At 51.2% G+C, this 22,827-nt stretch overlaps 1 protein-coding gene across 2 annotated transcripts in view; it reads right to left on the bottom strand.

Moving 5' to 3' along the window:
* The window catches only part of Gatad2a (GATA zinc finger domain containing 2A), a 64,350-nt gene that overhangs the window by 3,732 nt on the left and 37,791 nt on the right, over nt 1-22,827 (bottom strand). Inside the window, exons 4-10 of one of the 2 annotated variants that reach the window (XM_028861335.2) lie at nt 5,842-5,974; nt 5,603-5,734; nt 5,320-5,409; nt 4,564-4,695; nt 4,299-4,466; nt 2,521-2,804; nt 638-938 (exon numbers count right to left, since the gene is read on the bottom strand). In XM_028861335.2, coding sequence (XP_028717168.2) covers nt 638-938; nt 2,521-2,804; nt 4,299-4,466; nt 4,564-4,695; nt 5,320-5,409; nt 5,603-5,734; nt 5,842-5,974 — 1,240 coding nt within the window. The remainder of the gene's footprint in view (nt 1-637; nt 939-2,520; nt 2,805-4,298; nt 4,467-4,563; nt 4,696-5,319; nt 5,410-5,602; nt 5,735-5,841; nt 5,975-22,827) is intronic. The other variant, XM_028861336.2, reaches the window with a different exon arrangement.

Here is a 22,827-nt window from a genome sequence, read left to right as displayed (position 1 = left end):
GCAAGGTCTGTGGCACTAACCCAAACCGGCTGGGGGTGCCCTACCAGACAGGCCCGGCCATGATGGTGAGTGCCAACACCTGCCGGCTCCAGATACTGCAGGAGATGGTAGAAAAATGTTTCTGGTGAGGTGCAATGTGTGATCAGACAGAAACCACAAAAAGGAGCAGCACACTGTGGGGTGGGGGTGGGGGTGGGGATGGGGGTGGCATACACCTTAGTCCCACCACTCAGGAGACAGCTAGGTCTCTTGTGAGTTCAAGGCCAGCCTGGTCTACATAATGAGTTCCAGGGCAGCTGGAACTACGTGGGGAGACCCTGTCTCAAAAAAAGAAAGGATGAAAAACAGGATGGATGGGTGCAGGTCCAGGTCCACACTCCACTCCTCTCCTTCAGCTGGCCAGGGGGCTCCCACTAACGGCCAGCAAGGCTCTCGGCGGTCATCTTAGACAGAAGGACTTGCCCGTGCACTGGAGTGAAAGCTACAAAATCTAAAGAAACTGCAAATTAGTGTTTTCACTGCCAAATGCCACCATTAAGTGCAATTTAGCCTGGAGTTAACCGCCAGGCGGGTGGGCAGAAGGGGACGCCTCCAGAACATCCTGCAGTCTAAGAATGGTGAAGGCTTCTGCTCTCACCTGCTTCAGCGTGGGATGTGGGGCTGTGGGCTCAGCCTTGGTGCTGGCAGTACCCAGGCCCTGCTGCAGCAGCCGCTGCTCCATCTCCTGTTCTTGCTGCAGAGCCTTCACAAAGGCGGCCTTCAGCCGACTGGTGTGCTCCACCTTGAGCGCCTTCTTCTGGTTGGACGTCATGCAGTTCTCACACATGACAGTTCCACCCTTCTCCCGCCAGCGGCATGTGAAGTCCGTCTTGCACTGAACACACATGTAGGGCTCCCGGGATAGCACGGCAGCAGCTGTGCTGGCAGAGATCCTGCCGCTGAAATAGATGGGCAACTTTGTCAAAGGGCACTGGCCTGGCCAGGAACCTCCTGTGGGTACACGGAGGCCACAGTGGATGAATTTCAAAAAGGCTGTGGCTGAGCATCCCTGGTACCGACTCAGAGAGGCCTGTGATACTGGCCTGGCCTGGCCTGGCCACAGCAGGTGTCCTAACTAACAGATGTGTCAAAAGTTACCCTGCCTTGTCAGTTACTTGCCTTGCAGGCAAGTGGGTATTCACTCTCTCTTCTTGGGGACATGCTACCAAACATAGAGGGTGGCTGAGGCCAGGAGACAAGCAACTTCCTCTTCGTGTGGCTGGCAGTAGAACCAGGCCTGGGTCCCAGGAGAAGCCCGGTTGAACTGCGGATCAGCTGTCTTACTGAGTTGGGGACATGCACTCTGGGCCTCCCTGCAGGCCACAGCATGGAGGAGGCAAAGGAACAAATGCACACTGAGAGACTCTGTAGCCAGGACTCTGGGGAGGCCCCAGAGCTAAGAGATGGTCCCTGCACTAGCTGTCCACAGCTCTGGCCCCACCTCCCCTGTACACTGAAGGAGGGAGGGTAAGGGCCTGACAGGATGAGGATGGGGAGTGCTCTGGTTCTGAGCAACAGCGGAGTTAGTCTAACGACTGCTGCCACTATTACCACCGGCAGATTCCAGGCAGCCCTGCCTGCTAGGGATGGAACCCAGCACTTGCGTGCACTCAGTGCCCTGCATGCATGAGTACCTCTCCCTACAGTTCTTCCATCAATGTCACCTCACTACAACAGAGTGCCAGCACCCAGGCTTCCCAGCAATGCACACTTGGTCTCTTCTGAAAGCTCAAGAGGTGTACGTTACTAACCTCAGGCCAAAGAGGGTGTTGTTTAGCCACATGGGCCTGGTGGTTATCTTCAGGACAACTCTGTGCTCAAGGGATGCTACAAAAGTTACAGAGGAGTATGCACTGGGTAAACCTCTGAGTCTGTTGGCCAACAGTGCTCTGGGCTGCTGGTACATGTGACCCAACTCAAGTGTATGGGGCTGAGGGTCCCAGAAGCCTGGAACACACACTCAACAACCCACCTCCAGGAAGGCAATGGGCCCAGCTCTGCACGCTCCCACCACCTTCCTCCTTGCACAGTAGAGCAGATGAGAGCGAGCACTGATGACCACAGTCAAGGTGCCGGAAGAGAGGTGGCCACCACTGAACCTGCCTAACAGCTCAACCACCAGATGCATAGGTCCTTGGCCTACGTCTGGGTGCCAAGTGGGCCGTCCACCCACTCCTTCCCTGTCTAATGCTGTCTCAATGGGGTCCTGTAGGTATCCTATCTGCACTGTCCCCAAAGACAGGAAAGAAATAAGCCTGGTCTAGGCAAAGGTGTCCCTGTCTGTCCTTCTGGCCAAGAAGAGTAGAGGCTTTGAAAAATTCTGCCTCACCCAAGGGTCAGCCTCCTGCAGATGCTCAACCTCGCCCCTCACCACACCAGGAACTGACTTCACATTAGAACTGCAACACAGTAGAACTCAGGCAACATGGCTGCCTGAGATGCCTTTTGCCAGAGGCTACAGCAGGAGGTAAAGCCACCCACTCACCCTGTGTCTCCAGCAGGTTCTGCACCACCTCCTCCAGGCCCACCAGGTAAATGAACTCATTGTTGGCAGCACTGGGCAGGAAGTTCATCTCTGGAGCAGGGGGCTTGGGAGGCGGGATCTCGAGCAGTGTCTTCTCCAGCTGCTTTCGCAGTGCTAGCTTGGCAGCAGCCTGTCGGCTGGCTGGAGACTCAACAGATGCAACCACAGAGGCCACACTGGTGGGGGTGGAACTGGCCTGAGCAGAGGCAACCGTTGTCCCCTTCAGTGAGGCTGCGCTGGGCTGTGGAAAACAACTAGGTGAGGCTCAGGCTACCTAAAGCAGGCTCCATGTCAGATGCACACTGCAGTCCTTACAAGAGCAAATCTGAGCCGGGTATGGTGGCCCACTCCTTTAATCCCAGCTCTTGGGAGGCAATCGGAGGTACATCTCTGGGAGTTTGAGACCAGCCTGGGCTACATAGTGAGGCCCTGTCTCAAAACCAAACCAAACCAAACCAACAAAAGTAAATCTGACTGGCCTGCCACTACCTAAGTCCATGGCTGCAGGGTTCTATACACCCAGCGCCCTGCATGCCTAGGAGAGCAGCAAGACCAAGCTGGGAAGCTGCAGTGGAGTCTACACCCAGAGTGCTACTTCTCGACTGGTTCTGAGTCTGCACGGGGCCATGAGGAGATGGAGCTCCTGCCTGGCCCCGTCACAGCCAACTCCGTGTCCTCCTCAGGGTGCTCTCCAACCACCCCAAGGCTGCACTCCCCAAGCCCAGGCTAACCATGCCAGGGCCAAGTTCCTAGGCTGTTGTAGGGATCGTCAACATCTCCACAAGATACAAAGAGCACCGAGCACTCCTTCCCCAGGTGAACAGACAACCAAGGCCCACACACACTACTCTGTGAGGGCTCCAGATGCAGGTGCCTCCCTCACAAAGCGAGGGGACCCAGCTCTGGCTTCCAGCCTCTGACTGGTAGGGGCCCTGGCTTCACCACTACCAGCCCACCCTGGTGACACACTGCACATGGCAGAGGTAGGACATGGCGACTGTGCAGAGCTGTCCACCCCAGTCTTTTGTTTTAGCTGGGACACACACTCTTCCAAGTAGGAGGCAGAGACAGTCATTGTCTGCACTGGAACTGGACTTTACCACAGGCAAGGCCCCTTTGTCAGAGCTGTCCAGAGTCCAGCCCTGTCTTGTCGGAGGAGGGCCGAGGAGGGCGGGCAGCGACAAGGAAGAAAGAACTCTCTGTCAGCAAAAGGCCTGCAGACTGGGTCATTTCATCTGTCAGACAAAACCCTTACGCTAGCCCTTTTCTTTCTATCCTACTGCCCAGGGGTGGGGACAGACCCTCCCCACCTCAGAGACTCTGTCCAGAGGTGGAGGAACACACAGCTAAGAATAGCCCACTGGGCTATGGGAGGATCTGTACCATGCTGTCCTCCCAGCCTGAGGACACAGACAGCAGGAGGGGGAGGGGACTGCGGCATGGCTCTGGGAGGACGGCAGGCTCCAGAGGGCTCTGGTGTCCTCTAGTGGTCTCTCCATTCTTTCCTCAAAGCCTGCTGTCTCTCACATCCTGAATCCCCAAGCAGTTCCCACACTTTCTCAAAAGCTTCCTAACTTTACTAAAGGTCAATCTGTGCGTGATCTTCACACCTAGAAGAACCCCACCAGACTCAGGAGTCAAGTGTGTGACACCAGCCCACTCCCAGAAGACACAGCGACACCTTGAGATCTATCAGCACCCCTACCCTGACCTGGCACCTAGGGTCCAGCCTCACCTGAGGGATGTTGACAAGTAGACTGGTATTGGGGACATTGGCGACACGGATGAGTCCCTGCTGGATGATCCTCTGTCCCTGAATCTGCATGCTGGGCACTGAGGCACGGGGGGCTAGGAGGAGGGGTGGTGGCCCCGTGGAGGAATGCTGTCTGATGTTGTGAATCTGCTGGGAGACAGGGGACAAGAAATGCCACTGAGACCAACCAAGCCTGGCAGGCCATGGGTGAACGCCGGACCCCACCCAGCACACACGTCTGACTCACCTGGGCCCCCCTGACAAGCGGCGGCATGACTACTTGGGAACTGGCCTGTGGTCCCAGCTTGGCAGACACCTGCTGCCCACCTCGGACCAGTGGTGGTGGGATAATGCTGCCAGGCATTCGAGCAGAGGAGGTCTGTCGGTGACAGTGAGGCCAGAATCACATCTATTTTCTTTATTTTAGAATTCCTTCTGCCTTTTCTTCCCCAGTGTTGGGATGACAAGTTTGAGGCACCAGCCTAATTTATGTGGTAGGGCTTTGTAACACGAGGCAGGCACTCTACATACCCATGAAGCCACAGCTCTAGGTTGGTTTCTGTTTTAAGGTAACAAATTAAAAACCAACACACAAAAACTCAAGATCAGCTAAAACACCCATTTGTTGTACACTTGACTCTACTGGGAACCCAGCGGAAGGAACTATGAGGGTGACAGAGCCACCAAAGCCTGTGGGCAGAAGCCTGAGCTGAGAGGCCTCAGTGAAGTCCACCTGAAGAGTGCCCTGCTCAGCCACTTTTCAATCTCACTGGTTGGTCACCACTGACCACTCTGTGACAATGACAGTAGCCTGGCCTGGTTAGTAGGGTAGTTTGGGGTACACATGACACTTTGGTCCTTGCCTGCTTACTCAGAAGGAGGCTCCATGTTACCTTACTCAGAAGGAATAGGCAGCCCTTGCTTACACAGGACCAAGGCTGCTCAGGAGCCTGGTTATAAGTAGTGGTAGTCCTGGGCAACAGGCAGAAGGTTACACACTAACCTGAAGTGATGTCTTGCCAACAGGAATGTTCTGGGTACCCCGCACGAGTGGGGGAGGGGTGGTCACGGCACTCCCTGAGGAAGCTGCAGGCTGTAAGACAGCAGGGCGCATCAGCAGGAGGTGGTGGGTGGACGGTCTTGCACACACCATCACCCTACAATCACCTCCTGCTTGCTCCCTGATGCCCAGGCACCCTGTGGGTTGGGCCTCTGCCCTGGGCCAACCCCTCTAATCCTGGGATGCCCCGATTCTGACAAGGCTCTGAGGTGGGCAGCACACGTACCTTCTGCACCGTGGCTTCCTTTTGTATTTGACTCTGTCGTAGTTTCTTCAACAGGACCAGCTTCGCTTCCTCTAGCCTCAACTCCTCCTTCAGCTGCTTGATCATCCGCTCTCGCTCTTCCGGGCTGCTTTTCTATGGAAGCAAGAGCACAAAATTGGGGAAAGCCTCAGTAGAGGCCACTCTGCAAAGCTGGGCTGGCCAGGCTCCCAGGCATGGGCACAGGCCCTGCAAAGGCTCACCAGGAGCGCCTCGGTGCTGGTGTCCTTCAAGGCTGCTGTGGTCAGTCCATTCACCCTTGGGCTGGATGGCTGCTCGCTGTCAGAGAGCACGATCACATCAGGTGAGGGGGGCCTCTTCTCGGACTTAATGTCACTGTCAGACGAGGAGGTGACAGGGATTAACAGAGCAGAGCACTCGACCCCTGCCAGCCTCCTCCAGATGCCCTATTGCTCCCAAGTGTCTCCTCTTGTTACCTGCATCATGGATGTTCTCACTGTGGCCGTCCACTCCAGATCATGTGCCTTGCCTGTGAGTACTTAGTGTATACTGTGGAAAGTGCTACTCTACTGTGGAGCTAGATTGTGGGTAAACACACTGAGCTGCAGATCTCAGCTTCTGAGTGCTGGGCAGGATAGGACGTGAGCACTCAGAAGCCAAGGGTTCCCACATGCTCACACTGGGAACCACCCAATGGGAAGCCCACCCCTTCCTTTACCCAGTCCCACACAGCCCCCAGAAAACCACAACAGCTCAATGGCATGCTGTTGGCCTTTGCTTTTCACAAGGGAACCTGGGGCCATCTGTGGGACCGCCTACCTAGGACACACATGGCAAGTGACCACAGGTTTTGAAACTCAAAAGAACCACTGTCTCAAGCCTCAGGTCTGCAGAGTATGACTGTTCGGGCTGAGGATACCAACGCTGTCCTACTCACTACACTTTGCCTTCTGCCCCCAACCCCACACACTCCTCCAAGTTTAGAGAAAGCCGTACCATGCGACACTGACCACTGTCACCCAGCCTTCTAATACACATGCCACAGTGGGCAGGAAGCTCCCTTTCCTGTGAATGAGCAGCCAAACACAGCTTCCTACGAGCTGGCTGTGGCAGGAGTGGCACAGGGGGCTGCCGGCCTCTGAGCTGCTGGCCCAGCAAGCCTATATCAGTTTACCTGCACAGGAGCACTCGACACCCGACTGCCTTCTTTGTGAAGGGTGTCAGAGGGCATACACATGGGTTACTTCTAAAGCCTCAGGGCCAAATGTGCTCTGTTGCTGTACCATATGGTTAGGGGCAGCAAATTCTAAAGAAGGTACTGTGAATAGAGGGCGCGCTACAAACTGCCCTGGGTGTGTACCACAACACCCTTTGAGACCCATTTCCCATCTCACTTGTGGAAAAGCAGCTCAGAACACGTCCACTAGGTGGCACTGTGACACAGGAGACAAGCATGGATAAAGTTAACAGTCCACACAGTGGCTTGTGCTAGAGCAGAGTGAGATGAGTCACTGAGTGAAGAGCCTCTGGACCTCACAGTCCTCAGGAAGGAGGACAGAGGCTGACCAGCCAGATGTGGCTCTGGCTTCCTGGTTCCACTCAGAGGCACATGGCAGCTACACACCAACAATGGCAGTGGCTTCCAGATTGTCAGGCCAGGGGCAAGGACAAAGTCTGAAGGCCCAAGCCTGGGGTCCACAGTGTCTGCGGACTGTTGAATATCAGGCTTTGGCCTAGTCATTTAAAAGAGACCCTGGAGGGGCTGGAGAAATTAGGGGCACTGGCTGTTCTTCCAGGACCCAGGTTCAATTCCCAGCACCCATACGACAGCTCGTAACTGTAACTGGAGTTCCAGGGGATCTAAAACCCTCACACAGACACATGCAGGCAAAACACCAATGCACATAAAATAAATAAATCATTAAAAAAATTTGAGACGCTAGGCAGCTCCTCAGGTCTCAAATACTCCAGGTCTGACTCTCCTGGATGATGGTCCCATAGGTCCTATACTGCCAAAGATCAGCTTTCAAGGTGACTTGGTAGCTCCGATTCCAGGCCCACAGGCTGTGCACACCATCAACTGTGCAGCAGCAGAGGCCCAGCCTGGCGCTGTGTATGTGGTACTGGACAGAGCAGCCGGGCCTGAGAGGCACCCAGGACAGAGTTATAGTCCAGGACTGCACTTCCTGGGCATGCACAGAACTGAAGGACAGCCAACTGCAGGGTCTATCTCTTTTCTATCTTCCTGAGGTGGACCGCTTAATAAAACTTGAAATTTGCCCGAGGAATGAGGGGTAGGGCTGGGACAAAGACCATTCTGGACTGAGGCCTACTTTCGGAAGACAGCCAGCCCTGACCACTGTGCTCTCTGAACCAATCTTGGGCCCAAACTCATCAATAACACACCTCAGAGGTGATGTCACTACCAGTAATCACTCAGCATCCCAGCCGCAACAAGCCGGGAGTGAACTTCCTCTATGCTAATCAGGCCACCAAAAAGTCATGTGACAAAGGCATTTCCCTCCTTGGTCATGTGACCCTTTAACTGTGCCTTCCAATGTGAAAACCATGGCAACGGGCAGTTCTAACCAGTTTGTGACACACAGCCTTCATTTTGAGAAGAGAGGTAAAGGTTCAGGTGCTATCAGAAAATGGAGGCTCCACTCACCCCAGGGCCCCTCCTGTGCAGCCTCCAGGGGACTGTGCATGTGTTTTAGCACCCAGTCACCTGTGGTCATCTCTCACATACAGAGAAGCCACAAGCCATCTCGTTTCCAAACTAAAAAACTTTTCAAAGCTCAGCTTTTAACAAAAGTCCTTCAAGATTCTCTGTACTTTTCTACAAAGCTTTTAATTTAGGAACAGGCACATGTGGGATCAAACTAACAGGCACTGGAGGGAGACTTTTAACTTATAAAACCCATGGCAGGAGAATAAAATGTAGCAAGAGGAAGCATGGAGAGTGGCATGCAGATGGCTCTGCCGCATGGCCAGGCTGCCTAGGACAACTGCATTTATCTGGAAGCTGTATGAACTTGTCCTGCTGCCTGTGATGAGAACACAGCGAAACACGATGATAAAGTGGCTTCATGTCACCAGCACAGACCCCTGGAGACAGGCTGGCCTGGTCACCAGCACCTGTACAGGGTAGACCTTGCCAGGGGAGGCGCTCAGTTCCTATCCATGTTCCCTCAGCCTGATGTGAGGAAGGAGCTTCACAGAGGAGACACAGAGTTGGCCTCAGGGACTGGACCTCTGTGGTTCTCAAATGGAGCTTCCTGGGGCCCAGGGAAAACCCTGTCCTCCCAAACCTGTATCATCTTGGCACCCACTGAGTAGTGGGAGAGATTCTGACTATGACAAACAGTGGCTCTGTCCTTAGGATCATGGCCCACTGGAACCCACAGGACACAGGAGAGAAGACAAGTTCACCGGTGGGAACAGAACAGAAGCACTAAAGAAATAACAGCCCGAAACTTATTTAAGGGGAAGCTTACCAAGAAGACCCACAGACCCAAACATAGAGCATCCTACACATCTCAAACTACAGAAAGTCAAAGAAAAGGTTCCAAGTAATGGTTGTACAGACTCACACTGGGCATGAACAACACAGCACCTAAGGTCAGAAACTGTGCAATGGGGTCTTTGAAACATGGGGCCTCTGAGCTAACCATGGCCTACAGCCCAAAGACACGTCCACCTCAGGGCCAACACTCGAGCCCAGCGTGACTAAACTATGACTCACCCAACTACCCTTCTGCACCTAAACCTTGGACCACAACACACTGGCTTTAGCTTGACTTCCACACCAAACCCAGTCCCCCAAACCCTGTCCAGCCTGGTCTCCATCGCCCTTCAATGGCCCTCTGCCTTCAGAATGGCTCATGTACATTCACTGGCCCCATGGCACATAACCTGAGGGAGGTCCCCAGACCTGCAGGGGCCCCAAGGTGTTGCTTGGCAAATGTGGCCTTAGTCACCTAGAATATGTCTGTGGTGAGAAGAACACAGATGGAACAGGATGGACAGATGCCCCCTGAACAGGCCTGCCTGCCTTCCTCTTTAGGTGGGACATCTTCTCTGGCTCACAGGAGGGATTCCCCACCCTGAGTATATCCCTCTCGCATAGGTGACACAGTCTCAGCTCCCAATAAGGGCACAGGAGGACTGGGACACCTTGCTTGGCAGATCCTGAACAAGTGCTCCCACCACCGGAGTGGGAGAGCTGGACTCACCAAGACTGAGAGATCATGTGGCTGCTTCTACTCAGAGCCAGGGACTGCCCCCCTGCCCAGTGCTGCCTCCTATAGGTATCAGCACTCTCAGTGGAGAGGAGAGACACCCACAAAGCTGTGCACTGGAGACTGATGGGACTCAGGCTGCTGAGAGTGCCCCACACGTGAGAGACAGCAGGTTGTCCTGACTCTACTTCTCTCAGGGTCTTGAAGGCTCAGATGTCTCAGCACAACAAAGAGAGGGAGTCCTACTGCCCCAAGGCCATGTGACAGCAAGAGGGGCTGCCCTGGCGCCCAATGCTCACCTGGCAGTGGCTTTTGCTGGCCCTAAAGGACCTGCTTCCACCTTGACAAGATGGGGCTGTCTGGCCAGGCACACACCTTTAATCCCAGCACTTAAGAAGCAGAGGCAGGTGGATCTGAGTTCGAGGCCAGCCTGATCTACACAGTGAGTTTCCAGGACAGCCAGGGCTACACAGAGCCCTGTCTCAAAAAACCAAAGAAAGACAAACAAACAAAAAACAACACAAAACAGAAAAGGTGGGGCTGTCTGCCTAAGGCCAACTCTGAGGTTGGTGTGTCCTGTTATACCAGGCCACGGGGACTGCCTCTCCAAAACTGGCAGGCCAAGGTCCTGGCGGGCCACAGATGCAAGTGTTCAGCAACACCAAACTCCCGGACAGACATTCTGACAAGTCATAGCCCGGTGAGCTATAAGGTATGGGGCGGGGCTAGTTACTCCAAGAGGGTCTCTAGCCACAAAGATCTGGATTAGAGGGGGGCCCTCCTGAGACCCCAAACACAGCGAAGGGGGACACCTGTTCAGGCTTACAGGCTGGCAAAGTGTGTGAATGATGGGGTCACTCGAGATCCACTGGCATCTAGGGTCTAAGTGAAAAACCTTGCATGTTGAAACACCTTTGCTGCTGAACAGCAAACCACCTGACAGGGTTTCACACTGCTGAATCCCTGAGCCAGGAGGTCACAGCAGCCTGGCAGCTTCCTAACCGGCCTTCAGAACACTGGCTCTGGGAGACGTGAACTGCCCCAAACCACATGGTGTAGGACAAGCCCTCTGTCTGAGGGGACAGAAATGGGTTTGGCCAGTGTCAACCATTATATGTGACTAATGGACACTGAGGACAGCTGACATAAGACCAGCTAGCCTGCAGCCAAGCAGTACAGCATCAACACAGCACTGCTTTAAACTACTACACTGAGGGGTCTATGCCTCTTTTCTTAGACTGTCCCCAACAGAGAACACTCACGGAACAAAGCAGGGAGCGAGAAGGAACGCAGGAGAGGAACGTATTAGTGACGGCCTGCCACACTCGGCAGCTCCCCACACAGGGCAGAGGCAGCCTTGACTATAGGTAGGACAGGCTGAGCCAAGCACACAGCAGACAGAGCTACAGGATCAAGGGTGAGGAGTCACCCTGGAGGGTCATGGGAGGTCTGGGGGGCACTTCTGCTTCAGACGACACCTGCAATGCATCTGACTAAAAGCTAAGAGCACTTACATGTGTTCCACTCACCGTACTGTTGGCCACCCAAATACAAACCCACTTCTAGAAGTTCTACTAGAGAGCCCCCACCCCAAAATGGTTTCTGTGTAGCTCTGGTTGTCCTGGCTGTAGACCAGGCTGGCCTTGAATTCAAGAGATCTGCCTGCCTCTCCCTCTGAGTGCTGGATTAAAGGCGTGTACCACCATGCCTGGTACCTATTAGAGAGCTTTTAACAGCGGGCACCATTCCCTACCAGACAACAACTGACCTGGCAGCCCCAGGGCTGAATATGGAGACACTTTCCAATGACCTTTCTTACATCTGGGCACAGGAGCAACTTACATGGACACCCTCCCCTCTCCTGCCCTCTGGTGCTTTCTCCTTCAGGGACCCTTGTAACAAGAACAAAAGCCCTGGCTAGCCTGTCTTGGGGTGAGCAGTGGACACAAATAGGTGCTCTAAAGCCACCTGCTCCTTGTCATCCAGCTTGATCAGCATTCCATCATCACACCTCCAAGCTATAACCAAAGGCTCTGGCTGGGATGCTGGGATGCAGAACATGCTCCACCTTTTCAGCACAGAAGTAAGCAGATGGGGTGGGATTTTTGAAAGCCAGCCATCACTGTTCCTGGAGACTTCATCTCCAACTGCTGCTCTGGAGCTCCAACATAGACACAGGAAGAGACAGCACATGGCTTGTAGGGCTGCACTACAGAGAAGCAAGGCTAGCTGGTACCAGCTTGAACTGCAACCTCCTTCCAGGTAAGGGCAGTACAGAGCAGCTGAAGGCTGTGGAAGCAGCTGGGGGACCACAGTGGCATGTTCATAGGCTCAGAGGCCTGTCATCCACCCAAGGAGGCCAGAAACAGCTGGGGCCTTGGGAAAACGCTAAGTCCTATGTGCTTGGCTCAGAAACAGCAAAAGTGATCAGTAGGAAGCCCAGAACCACAGAACTGCTGACCATTTACAGTGGCCATCCATGTCAACCACAGCGTGACACTCCTTATTAACAGTACTGCAGTGTGCAAGGGGAGACACAATCATGGCAGGACTAGGTCTGAGACTGCCCAGGGTCACTCAGCCAAGCCCTGCAGACAACTTGGACCCTCCAGGGATGAAGAACGCCACTGTGGGGGGTGAGGTGGCCATGAGGGTTGCTCAGGAAAAGAACACGTGCACAGGGAGAAGCTGGTCCATGCACTGTCAGCTCTGACTGTCATTCAGGTAATCATGTCCATTTGTGGAGTTAAAAGCTCATCTTTATAGCTAAAGTCCTGGGTCACTGGCAGCATCCACAGCAGCACCTTCAAGTAGGTAAGAAAGAGATAGTGTAAGTAAGGACAAGGATGCAGCCTCACACTTCATCAGTAAACAGGAACCTTCCTACATCAGGTCACCAATTGACTGTCAAAATACTGGGGTGACATTTGGTTAGGGGAGGTGCCCAGTACCAGAGGGTGAGATCCAGGCCCAAGTCCCCCAAAAGGAACATCATACAATGCCCTAGCAAAGTAGAAGCTGGATCTATAGCAAATATATGTAATCACACCTCCAGAGAAGAGGCAGCTTGCTCACCAGCAGAGCAAAACTGGCCTGTATGCTGGAAAAACCACAAGGAGCCAGAGTAGGCACCAGCACAGCTGCCTGGTTTGCCCCTTTAGACATCTGAGCTTTAAGAGTGTGTACTCAGCCCAAGTTAGGCAGTGCACGTCAGTGTGTAGACAGAAGGGCACTCAAGTCATGATGCTTGGCTGGCTCTACCTGTGGATCAGAACACCACTGTTCATCACAGGAGTCCTGAAATGTGTGTTTTTTTTTACTATACTCTGTGACAAAGGAGACAGGTGAAGCAGTCCTGTAGTGTGACATAGGACCTTTCCTGGATGAAAAAGGGGGAAGTAAAGACTTGTGTACTTTAGGAACTTCTCCAAAATGGTCAACACAAAAAACGATAACTTCATAAAAAAAAGATTCCTGGTGCTGATTGAGACCAGCAATTAAAATCAAGTAGGATATTCTGATGAGCAAAGTTTAGAAATGTGGGTTGTGTGAAGCTGGACATTTGGAGTCCCTCTGTGCCTACAGAAAGGAGTGTTCAATCATTCCAATGACAGGTTCAACTCCAGGAGAATCCTAAGAAATCAGAGTGAACAGTCCCACCTTGAGGAAGCAGCCAGAGCCCACGCTTTATAGCACAGGCGGTACAAGAGCTTCTTTCCAAAGGGTGTGAGGAATAAACCACCATGCCAACTGGACTAGAGGCTCACGGACAGTGCCAGCTGCACTAAGTCTGACAGCACAGGTTCCCCAACCCGCTGCCACCACAGAATATCCAACCCGATGGAGGGACAGCAACAGAACACCTGGTCAGCATACCTCAAAACTATCCCAAGGCTGAGGATGTGGTGAAGACCAACACACACGGGGCTGGGACACTAAGGGACATTTGAGGGTAACTAAAGCAATGAGAACAGAGTTCAGGATGGTAATACTTGGGAAGCTTGGCTGGCTCTCTGTGCCAAGGTCCACAGTGATCTGTTCATGTTGGGATATACAAGAGGGCTTTATAAATACTCAAAAAGTTTAAACTATGGGGCTGAAGACACAGATCAACAAGGTTAAGAGTGCTTACTGCTTTTGCAGAGCACCAGGGTTCAGCTCCAGCATGGATATGGCAGCTCAAGAACAGTTAACTCTGTTCTAGGGATCTGATGTCGTCTTCTGACCTTCAGCACCAGGCACACACACAGGGCATGCCAGTAAAACACTCTTACACATAAATAAAAATAAATAAGTATTTTAAAAAACTAACTTACATTAAGAATATATTTCTTTGGGGTCAGGTGTAGTGACTCACACCCATAATCCAAGCACTGGAGAGAAGCTGGGGCAGGAGGATTCCAGTGAGTCTGAGAATAGCCTGGACACAGAAAGCCCGTCTCAAGAACAAACAAAAAACGTTTCTTTTGCTCAGTGTGCAGGAAACAGTGGTTTCCACACATCCATGGGGCAGGCTCATTTGGAGGTGCAGCTGCAGCAGAGGACCTGTGAAGCACACACAGTCACCCACAGCACTACCATCCTCCTTGTACTGCAAACGATGGTCTCTTGTACACGATCCATCCTAACAGCACCACCAAGCACAAAAACAAAGGGCCCAGCAGCCAAGTATTCCAAGAGATTTACTGAACAGAGATGGTCACTGACTTAAGATAACATCATGTATGCTGCTACTTCAGAGCTTATTTACCCATCTTTAATTCAATTAATAACTATTTTTAAATTTCCTGCTACATTAGATGTCCACAGTCATATTCCACAAATCCAAGTTGCCTGGAGCCATCAGATCCCCGAGCCATAGACATGGGTCTCTGGAAGAGCAGCTACAGCTCTCAACTGTCGGGCTATCTTCCAGTTCCAGAAAAGAGGCTGGTCACTGGGTGGATTCCCCTATCTTGTCATCCCAACATGTCATGACCTGTGGTGACTTTTTCCCTGGCTGCAAAAGCTGTGTTTTTAAATGCCGAGGCAAAGGGCGCACACCCTTTATCCCAGTACTCAGGAGGCAGGATTAGGCAGATTTCCATGAGTTCAAAGCCAGCCTGGCTACAAAGTGAGACTGTTTTAAAAGAAAAGGTTTAAGCTTATGCTGGTGTAGTGACACAGGCTGCCTCCCATTGCTTTGTGGGTAGAAGCAGATCAGAAGTTCAAAGCTCTCCTCAGCTACACAGTAAGGACAACCTGGGCTACATGAACCTCGGCTCAAGTACTTGCTTTGGTAGCACTTATACTAAACTGGAACAGTACAGAAACTAATTATGCAGCCTCTCCGTGCAAACCTACTAAGTGTTCCAAACAGAACACACACACACACAGAGAGAGAGAGAGAGAGAGAGAGAGAGAGAGAGAGAGAGAGAGAGAGAGAGAGAGCGAGGCCATCCTATGGCTTGGGATAGAAGAATAGGAACATACAGCAATTACTGGCATGTCTCCCATCTCTCTGGACACCAGACACCACCTCTCCGTCTCCCGCTCCTGAGGGAGTAAGGGCCTTCCATGTTGCCATGGCACTTGCCTGAACCTCAGCGTCAGGGAACTTAGCTTTGCATGTCCTTCCTCCTCAGGTGTCTGGGGCACATCCCTCTCCAGTCTCTTATTTTCAGAAACTCAAACACTTGTTCCTTGAGCACTATAAAAAGTCTTACATTGCGGATCAGAGACAACAGGGCTCTGAGGGGGGAATGAAGTATCCAAGGCCATGAGGAACCAAGACACATCACACCAGGGCTCCCGGCTCTTCCTCTCTACAGACTCACTACCACGCTGGGTTAATCTTCTTGACAGTATCAAAATACACCCAGAACCCTTCTCAGAAAGCCACTGTGTGTGGTGACCCCAAATGCAGCTTATGATGGACAGTCAGTCACCTTTCTCTTATAGACCTGGCCTTGTGCTTCCGTTAGAGGGGGAAGGTGACAGAGGAGGACTGGCACAGATGTAGGTCAGGGACCTCGTGGCAGAGTCCTAAGGAATAAGCTGCACATATACTAAAAAACCTGGACGTTTTGAGGGGAGCCTTCAGCTTCCTGAGCATTGCTGACCACACAGACCTCAGGCGCCTGCTGTCAACTGCTGGGCATGGAGTAAAGGCAAGGATGGTCACTGTCCATATGAGAGGACCACATGGCATGCAAAGCAGTGTTCAGCCCAATCAGAGCCATGTAAGGAAGAGTGGGGCGCAGAACTCAGAACTCAGCAACACCACATACCAACGTTGAGCCAAGGAAGCCAGACAACAGGGAGGGTAGGGAGGGTGTGACACTGGAAGGCTCTTCAGGAGGCTCTGGGTGACTTGTTCTTTACCCTGCTGATTCAAATGTGTGTGTGCCTGTCAGAACTCACAACAGAGCGCATTAGGAGAGGCTCTGTTCAGATAGCATGCATCAACAGAAGCCATGTGTTGTGTCCACAAAGACGAATTATGGGACTCTCGTTTCTGCTCCCCCAGCCACCAGGAGCTGGACAGTTTCCTCTACCTACACTCTCACCATTTGTGGCTTCACCACAGGCCCAAACGCATTGGGCTCAGAACACAACCACTCCTAGAGCATAAGTAATAAGCCTTTTCTCTGTGTATTTCGCCTGTGTGTGCACGCCATGTATGTGAAGTCCTGGAGTTTACTTGAAAGTGTCTTCCTTGATGACTCTCCACTTGCTGCGTTGAGGCAGGATGTTTTGCTGAACCGATTATCTGCCAACTCAGACTACTCTGGTCTAGACAGCCAGCTTGCCCCTGGAGATCCCATTTCCGCTTCCTGAGTGCTGGAGTTACAAGCAGCCATATGTCCTGCTCAGCTTTCACATGGGTTCTAGGGAATCCAAACTCCGGTCTCAAGCTTATAGAGCAAGCAATTTATCCACACCAACCATCTCTCTAGCCTTAAACCTTCCCTTTTTTCTCTTTTCTTATTTTAAGATAGGGTCTGCTGTGTAGCCCTGGTTGGCCTGTAACTCTCTATGTAGACTAGGCTGGTCTCTAACTCACAGAAATCCACCTCTCTTACCTAGAGTGCTGGGATTAAAAGCATGCAGCAATGCAGGCCCTTTCTTCATTGTGACTTGAAGACTCTTTATGGGGTGGCCATTCCAGTGTTACCTTTTACCCTCTGTCCGAGTAGCTCAGTAAAAGCTGCAGCAGGAACCTGGGCTGCTGACCTTGGCACTGTGCATGTGTTTTGAGGCCTGCCCTATCTCTGCACAAGGAGGCAAGGCCACCCACCCACCCTCCCCTCAGCACTCTCAGAGCTACCTGGCTTTTGTGGGGACACGGAACATAGTGGGTGTGCTACCCTCAGTGCCACAGTTTCTACAGATGTGCCACTGCCCTTCAGTGCTCTCTCAGTGATTCTGTCTGAAGGACATGGCATCAGCCCGGCACCGGTGCCTTTCTGGTGTCCTGGCTTATCAGAGGCTACAGTGCCACACCAGGGATCTAGACTCACATCCAAAGACTGAACTTCAAGTTCCAAAGATCGAGGGCCCTCAAGCTTGCTGAAAGGCAAGTATGCCACGCCTGTGCTCACTCTATCCTTTAGTCAACAAGCCACCAACAAGGAAGAGGAGGAGGGAGGAGACATAAGTTACTTGAAGGGCAGGTGCCAGCATCAACTACAACGGGTTGGAAGTCGACACTGGACTCCAAGACCAACTTGACCAAACACAGACCTTGCAGCCTCTCTCTCAGGGTAAATGAGGGCATGGAAGACAGCCTTGCTAGGGAGCACGCTCACTCCTTCAAGGAAGCCATACTGCCAACATTGCCTTCTTCTCGAACAGTGCACAGGACTCACCTGCAGCAGCCAAGGAGATGATGCCACAGAAAGGTTCATTCAAGTCCCACATGGTAGCCCACCTATCATCCATTCATGGGGAAGGAGGGGAGGAAGGGTGGAGGGAGTGGATGGAGGGCAGCAAGCAACTCCCTCTGCACCAGCTCAGCCTTGACCAGAGGTCCAGGCCAGAGAGGGCAGTCCACGCCACAACCTCACAGCTGACAGACTTGCAGAACAAGACACAAACCTGGGGTAACCTCTGTGGATTTTGTTTCTATGAACTAGAATTTTAACTTCCACTTTTTTTCAGTTTTAGAAGTGAACATGTGGCCTCATACACAAAAAGGGAGCGCTTCACACTGAGCCAGACTGCTGACCCTGTTTGCTTCTAAAACACCTCCACAGAGGGTAACACAAGACAGGACTCAGTGTCGTGAACAAGCACTATTTAGCGTGAAGGCGCTCGCACTCAGGAGATGCAATCAGGAAGATAATGAGTTTAGAAGCAGCCTAAATGACATGAGACTACAATAAAATAAGTACAATTCAGTGGCTTTTAGCATCAGAGCTATGAGACATCACCAAGATGTCCCTTGTACTGATCTCCCACTGCCTGGCCCCACACAGCTTCCTTTCCAGATCGTAGTCTAAATTTTTAAATGACACTGTTTTGCATGTCTGGGGCACACATGTGACACAGCCTGCACATGGAGGTGAGGGACTCGACTTAAGTTTTCTACTGCCATGTGGATCCTGGGGCTCAGATGTAGTTATCAGACTAGGTGGGTGGCAAGCCCCTTTCTTTTATCCACTGGGCACTTTGTGGGCTTATCTCTAATCCTGCCCCTCCTTTTGTTCTCAGTGCTGGAGACGGAACTCAAGGCCTCATGCATACCTTTTTCTTGGCCATGTCCTCTAAATTAATTTGATGTGGCCAGTCACTGGGTCTGCTATGGCCCCTTCAGCATGGCCAGCTGTGTTCATCTGTCTTAAAAACGTTCTCTACTTCCTTCCTCTGAATGCAATATTAACTTGCTTTACAGACACTTGGGTATCTCCTATGTCCCTGGGGCTGGTATACACCATGCTGCTAGGACTACGGACACATGAGTTCCCCTGTGTGAACAAAGTGATTCCATTTTTTCCTCAGTCATGTCTTCATGTCTAAATGTGAAGAGAAAAAATGTCTGCTTGTGCTATTTACAGTCTGACAAGGGCATACGAGCTTTGGCTTCCATAATCATTTCAAATGCTTGCTATTGTCTGTCATCTTTTTTTTTCTTTTTGGTTTTTCGAGACAGGGTTTCTCTGTGTAGCTTTGCGCCTTTCCTGGGACTCACTTGGTATCCCAGGCTGGCCTGGAACTCACAGAGATCCGCCTGGCTCTGCCTCCCGAGTGCTGGGATTAAAGGCGTGCGCCACCACCACCCGGCTGTCATCTTTAGTGTTCAATGTACTTCGGCTGTACTGTGCTGTGCAGATGGCAGCCAGGCTGAATGGGTCTACAGTGTTATGTCCTCTGTAACCTTACTGACTGTGTCTAGTTGCCTTACTATGTGCCAAGAGTAAATCGTGACACCAGTAACCTCTGTCCTTTAAAAATTATTACCATTGTGTTTGTGCATGATGGGAGAGAAGCACACACCAGTGTGCATGTGGAAGACAGAGGACAGCTTGGTGGAGCTGGGTCTCTCCTCCCACCTTTATATGGGTTCTGTGGATTTAAGCTCAATTGCCAGACTTGAGTGGCAAGTGCTTTTATCCACTGAACCATCGCACCAGCCTAAGAATCATCTATTTCTAACATGAATCTTAATGGTCTTGACCTCGGGCATTCAGAGCTATGTGGTTAGGTGCACATATGCTCGTGACTGATTTCTTCCTTATTTTATAAAACATCCCTCTTTGGGCTGCACACATCATTTAATCCTAGCATTCAGAAGACAGACAGGAAAGAATCTCTATGTGCTGCACTCCAGCCTCAACTACATAGTGAGAGTCCGACCCCAAAGCCCCTCTCTTGCTTGGCAATCCTATAAGATAACAGTTTCTGTCTTCAAATCACTTTATTGTTCATGAACTCACCCAGGGCTCTGGTGTTTGCTTTGTTCTCTCTCTCCTCAAACCTAGAGGGTGTCACTTAAAGAGAGACACTGTGTGACTGAGCTGGCCTTCATTATCCAGCCTGATGCCCCTGCCCACTGGTGTGGCTGCTCTGCACTTCTCTGCCTTCTTTCCTGTTTCTCTTTTCCTCAGCAACTTTGTCTTCGTTTATGTTAAACACTGCTCTCTTCTTTGTATTTTAAAGTTATTTCCTTGTTTGAGACTAGCCCAGACCATGCTTTAACTCTTGGTCCTCACAGCACTGGGTCATTATCTTTTCACGATTCAATGACCAAAATCCACGATGGGCAAAGTGCTGCCCTAGGCCCCATACCCCAAACAAGCTGCTGGTCCTCAGCCTACACTCACCAAGGAGTGGGAGAATGTGTAGTAGTCCCAGGTCACATACTCCCAAGGCCAGTAAGTTCCTGAGAAAGTGCTTCCAGGAAGATGCTGTGAGCCCTGGCAGGCTCCCAGGTGCCGAGGAGCAGTTTCTGTCTCACTGTGCCACCCACTGCCTTTTGGGAAGGAGATCTGATGCTTTCTTCAGTCATAATCCCAAACTGCCCCCTAATCTCAATTTATTCCAAATATAAAACACACACTACGAGACAGCCAGAAAAACTTTAGAGTGGAAGACAGGGATATAGAGTGCTGACCCCACTACTACATCTGCCACCCATGTTCTAAGTCATCTGGCTGCAATGATACAGATATTCACAGAGCCATTACTTAAGTGATTTGAATCCAGCCTCCACCTCAAAGAAAACAGAAATTCCATGTCTCTGCTACCACCAGAGCCTATCCTAGCCTTCAAAATGTCCATGATGGAAGCATGACACAAAGAGAAGTTTTGAAAAAGAGCCAATTAGAATTCTAGAAGCAGGCTGCAGAAATGGCTCAGTGGTTAAGAGCACATACTGCTCTTGCAGAGGACTGGAATTCAATTCCCAGCACCCACGTCAGTCAGGTCGTTCACAAATGCCTGAACTCCAGCGTCAGTGAGCTGACATGCCGTCTTGGACACATAAACCGACCCACATACATAAACAAAGAAAAAAAGAATTTCCAGAAGCATATAGTCAAAACCCTTGGTACCAGTGGCCGGTGACCCAGCCTTCTCCATCCCCCAGTTCTGAGATGCTCCAGCCTCTGGTATAACACGGGATGACTGTACATGTTGTGTTGTACATCATTTAAAACAGCTGACACTCTGCTTACGGACTAGCAACCAGAAAGTCCTTACACGTTTAGCATAAGCACAAATCCTACACACTTTTCTTTTGGGTGCTGGGCACTGAACTCTGGGTCCTGTGCTCTACTGCAATGGTTAATCTTGATTGTTAGCCTGATGGAATTTAGAATCACCTAAAAGACACACCTCTAGACCACTGTGAATGAAGGCAGCACCACACCATGGCCTGGGGTTCAATTCTGCATGAAAAGGAAGAAACAATTTGCATACGGGTATCATTCCTCATTCTCTCCTTTTGATCACAGAGACACTGCTGCTGACCAGTTGCTGGCCTCATGCTCCTGCCTCCACCCTCCCTGCCACAACGGGTTATGTCCTCAAACCACTCCCACTCCACGTCTCTGTCAAGCAGCTTTTGTCAGGCAATCTGTCGTAGCAGTGAAAACGTATGACTACTAGGTACACCCTCCCCAGCCTGCTCCTTAGTTCTGGCTGTGACTGGTTGAAACTGTTAGTGTGGAACCCATGGGGACAGACGGCCTTGTCTGGGCTATGAAGCAGTGCGTACAAATCTCACACACACAGTGTGGAATGAAAGCCAGGTGACAAAGAGGACACACATAAGTCTACAAATACAAACCAAGCTAACCTGATGGAAACTAAGCTGTCCAAAGTCAGGAAACCACATACCCTTGGAGGGCAGTGGCTGCAACCCAGAGGACCATCCATGTTCACCTCTTGGTCTGGACCAAGAGGTAGCACACACTTTTCAAATCTACAGAGCAAGTGCTGGGGAGACAGCTCCACCCCAAGCACCCACATAAACAGCACGGCTTGGTGGTGCCTATAATCTCAGGATTGGGGACATGGAGACAGGTGGGTTTCTGGGGCTCAATTTCTGAACAGGTTCTGAGCTGATTTCTGGGCTCCATGAGCACAGATTCCCACGTTACCCCCCCCCAAGTTAACAAACAAACAAACAAAAAAAAACTTAAAGAAGCCAGGCATGTTGGCACACATCTTTAACCAGTAATGGGAAGCAAAGGCAGGAAGATGGATCTCTTTGAGTTCAAGGCTAGTCTAGTCTACATCCATAGTTCCAGGCCAGCCAGGGCTACCAGCAAGACCTTGCCTCAAAAGAAAAAGAAAAAAAAAAAAAAGTTAAAAAAATAAAAACACATCTTTGGGCACAATTTATAGCTAACATACTACCTGGACGCCTCTAGTTTGGCTCATCTGACTGAAGAACTTGGAAAGCTGTGGCCACTGATGTTGCACACATTGCTCCTTATATATGTATCCTTATTTGTATGATTTGAATTTTGGAAACTAGCTTTGTCTTATCGGCCTTGGAAAAGTGTGCTAGTTTACCAGGTCGAGCTGGCACTGTATGGAAATTAACAGCCATATTGGTCTAGAAATGTTCATCTTAAAATATTTTTCCAGTTGAATAGGGTAATGCATAGCATTAAGCCTGAAAGGCTTTGTCTATATGCATCTGATAAGATATTCTATTCTATTCTATTCTATTCTATTCTATTCTATTCTATTCTATTCTATTCTATTCATTCATTCAAGACAGGGTTTCTCTGTGTAGATTGCACCTTTCCTGGATCTCGCTCTGTAGACCAGGCTGGCCTCAAACTCAGAGATCCTCCTGCCTCTGCCTCCCAGTGCTGGGATTAAAGGCGTGCGCCACCACCGCCTGGCAAAATATTCTCTAAATACAAGTGTGGTGAGCCCAAAGCAAGAGTACCTCACCAAGCTGGGTGGTGGTGGCACACGCCTTTAATCCCAGCACTCAAGAGGCAGAGCCAGGCAGATCTCTGAGTTCAAGGCCAGCCTGGTCTACAGAGC

This window comes from Peromyscus leucopus, chromosome 17 (assembly GCF_004664715.2).
Source record: "Peromyscus leucopus breed LL Stock chromosome 17, UCI_PerLeu_2.1, whole genome shotgun sequence".
In the NCBI taxonomy this organism is placed as follows: Eukaryota; Metazoa; Chordata; class Mammalia; order Rodentia; family Cricetidae; genus Peromyscus; species Peromyscus leucopus.
The sequence above is the reverse complement of the archived record's forward strand: the minus strand, read 5'-3'. Positions and strand labels throughout refer to the sequence as shown.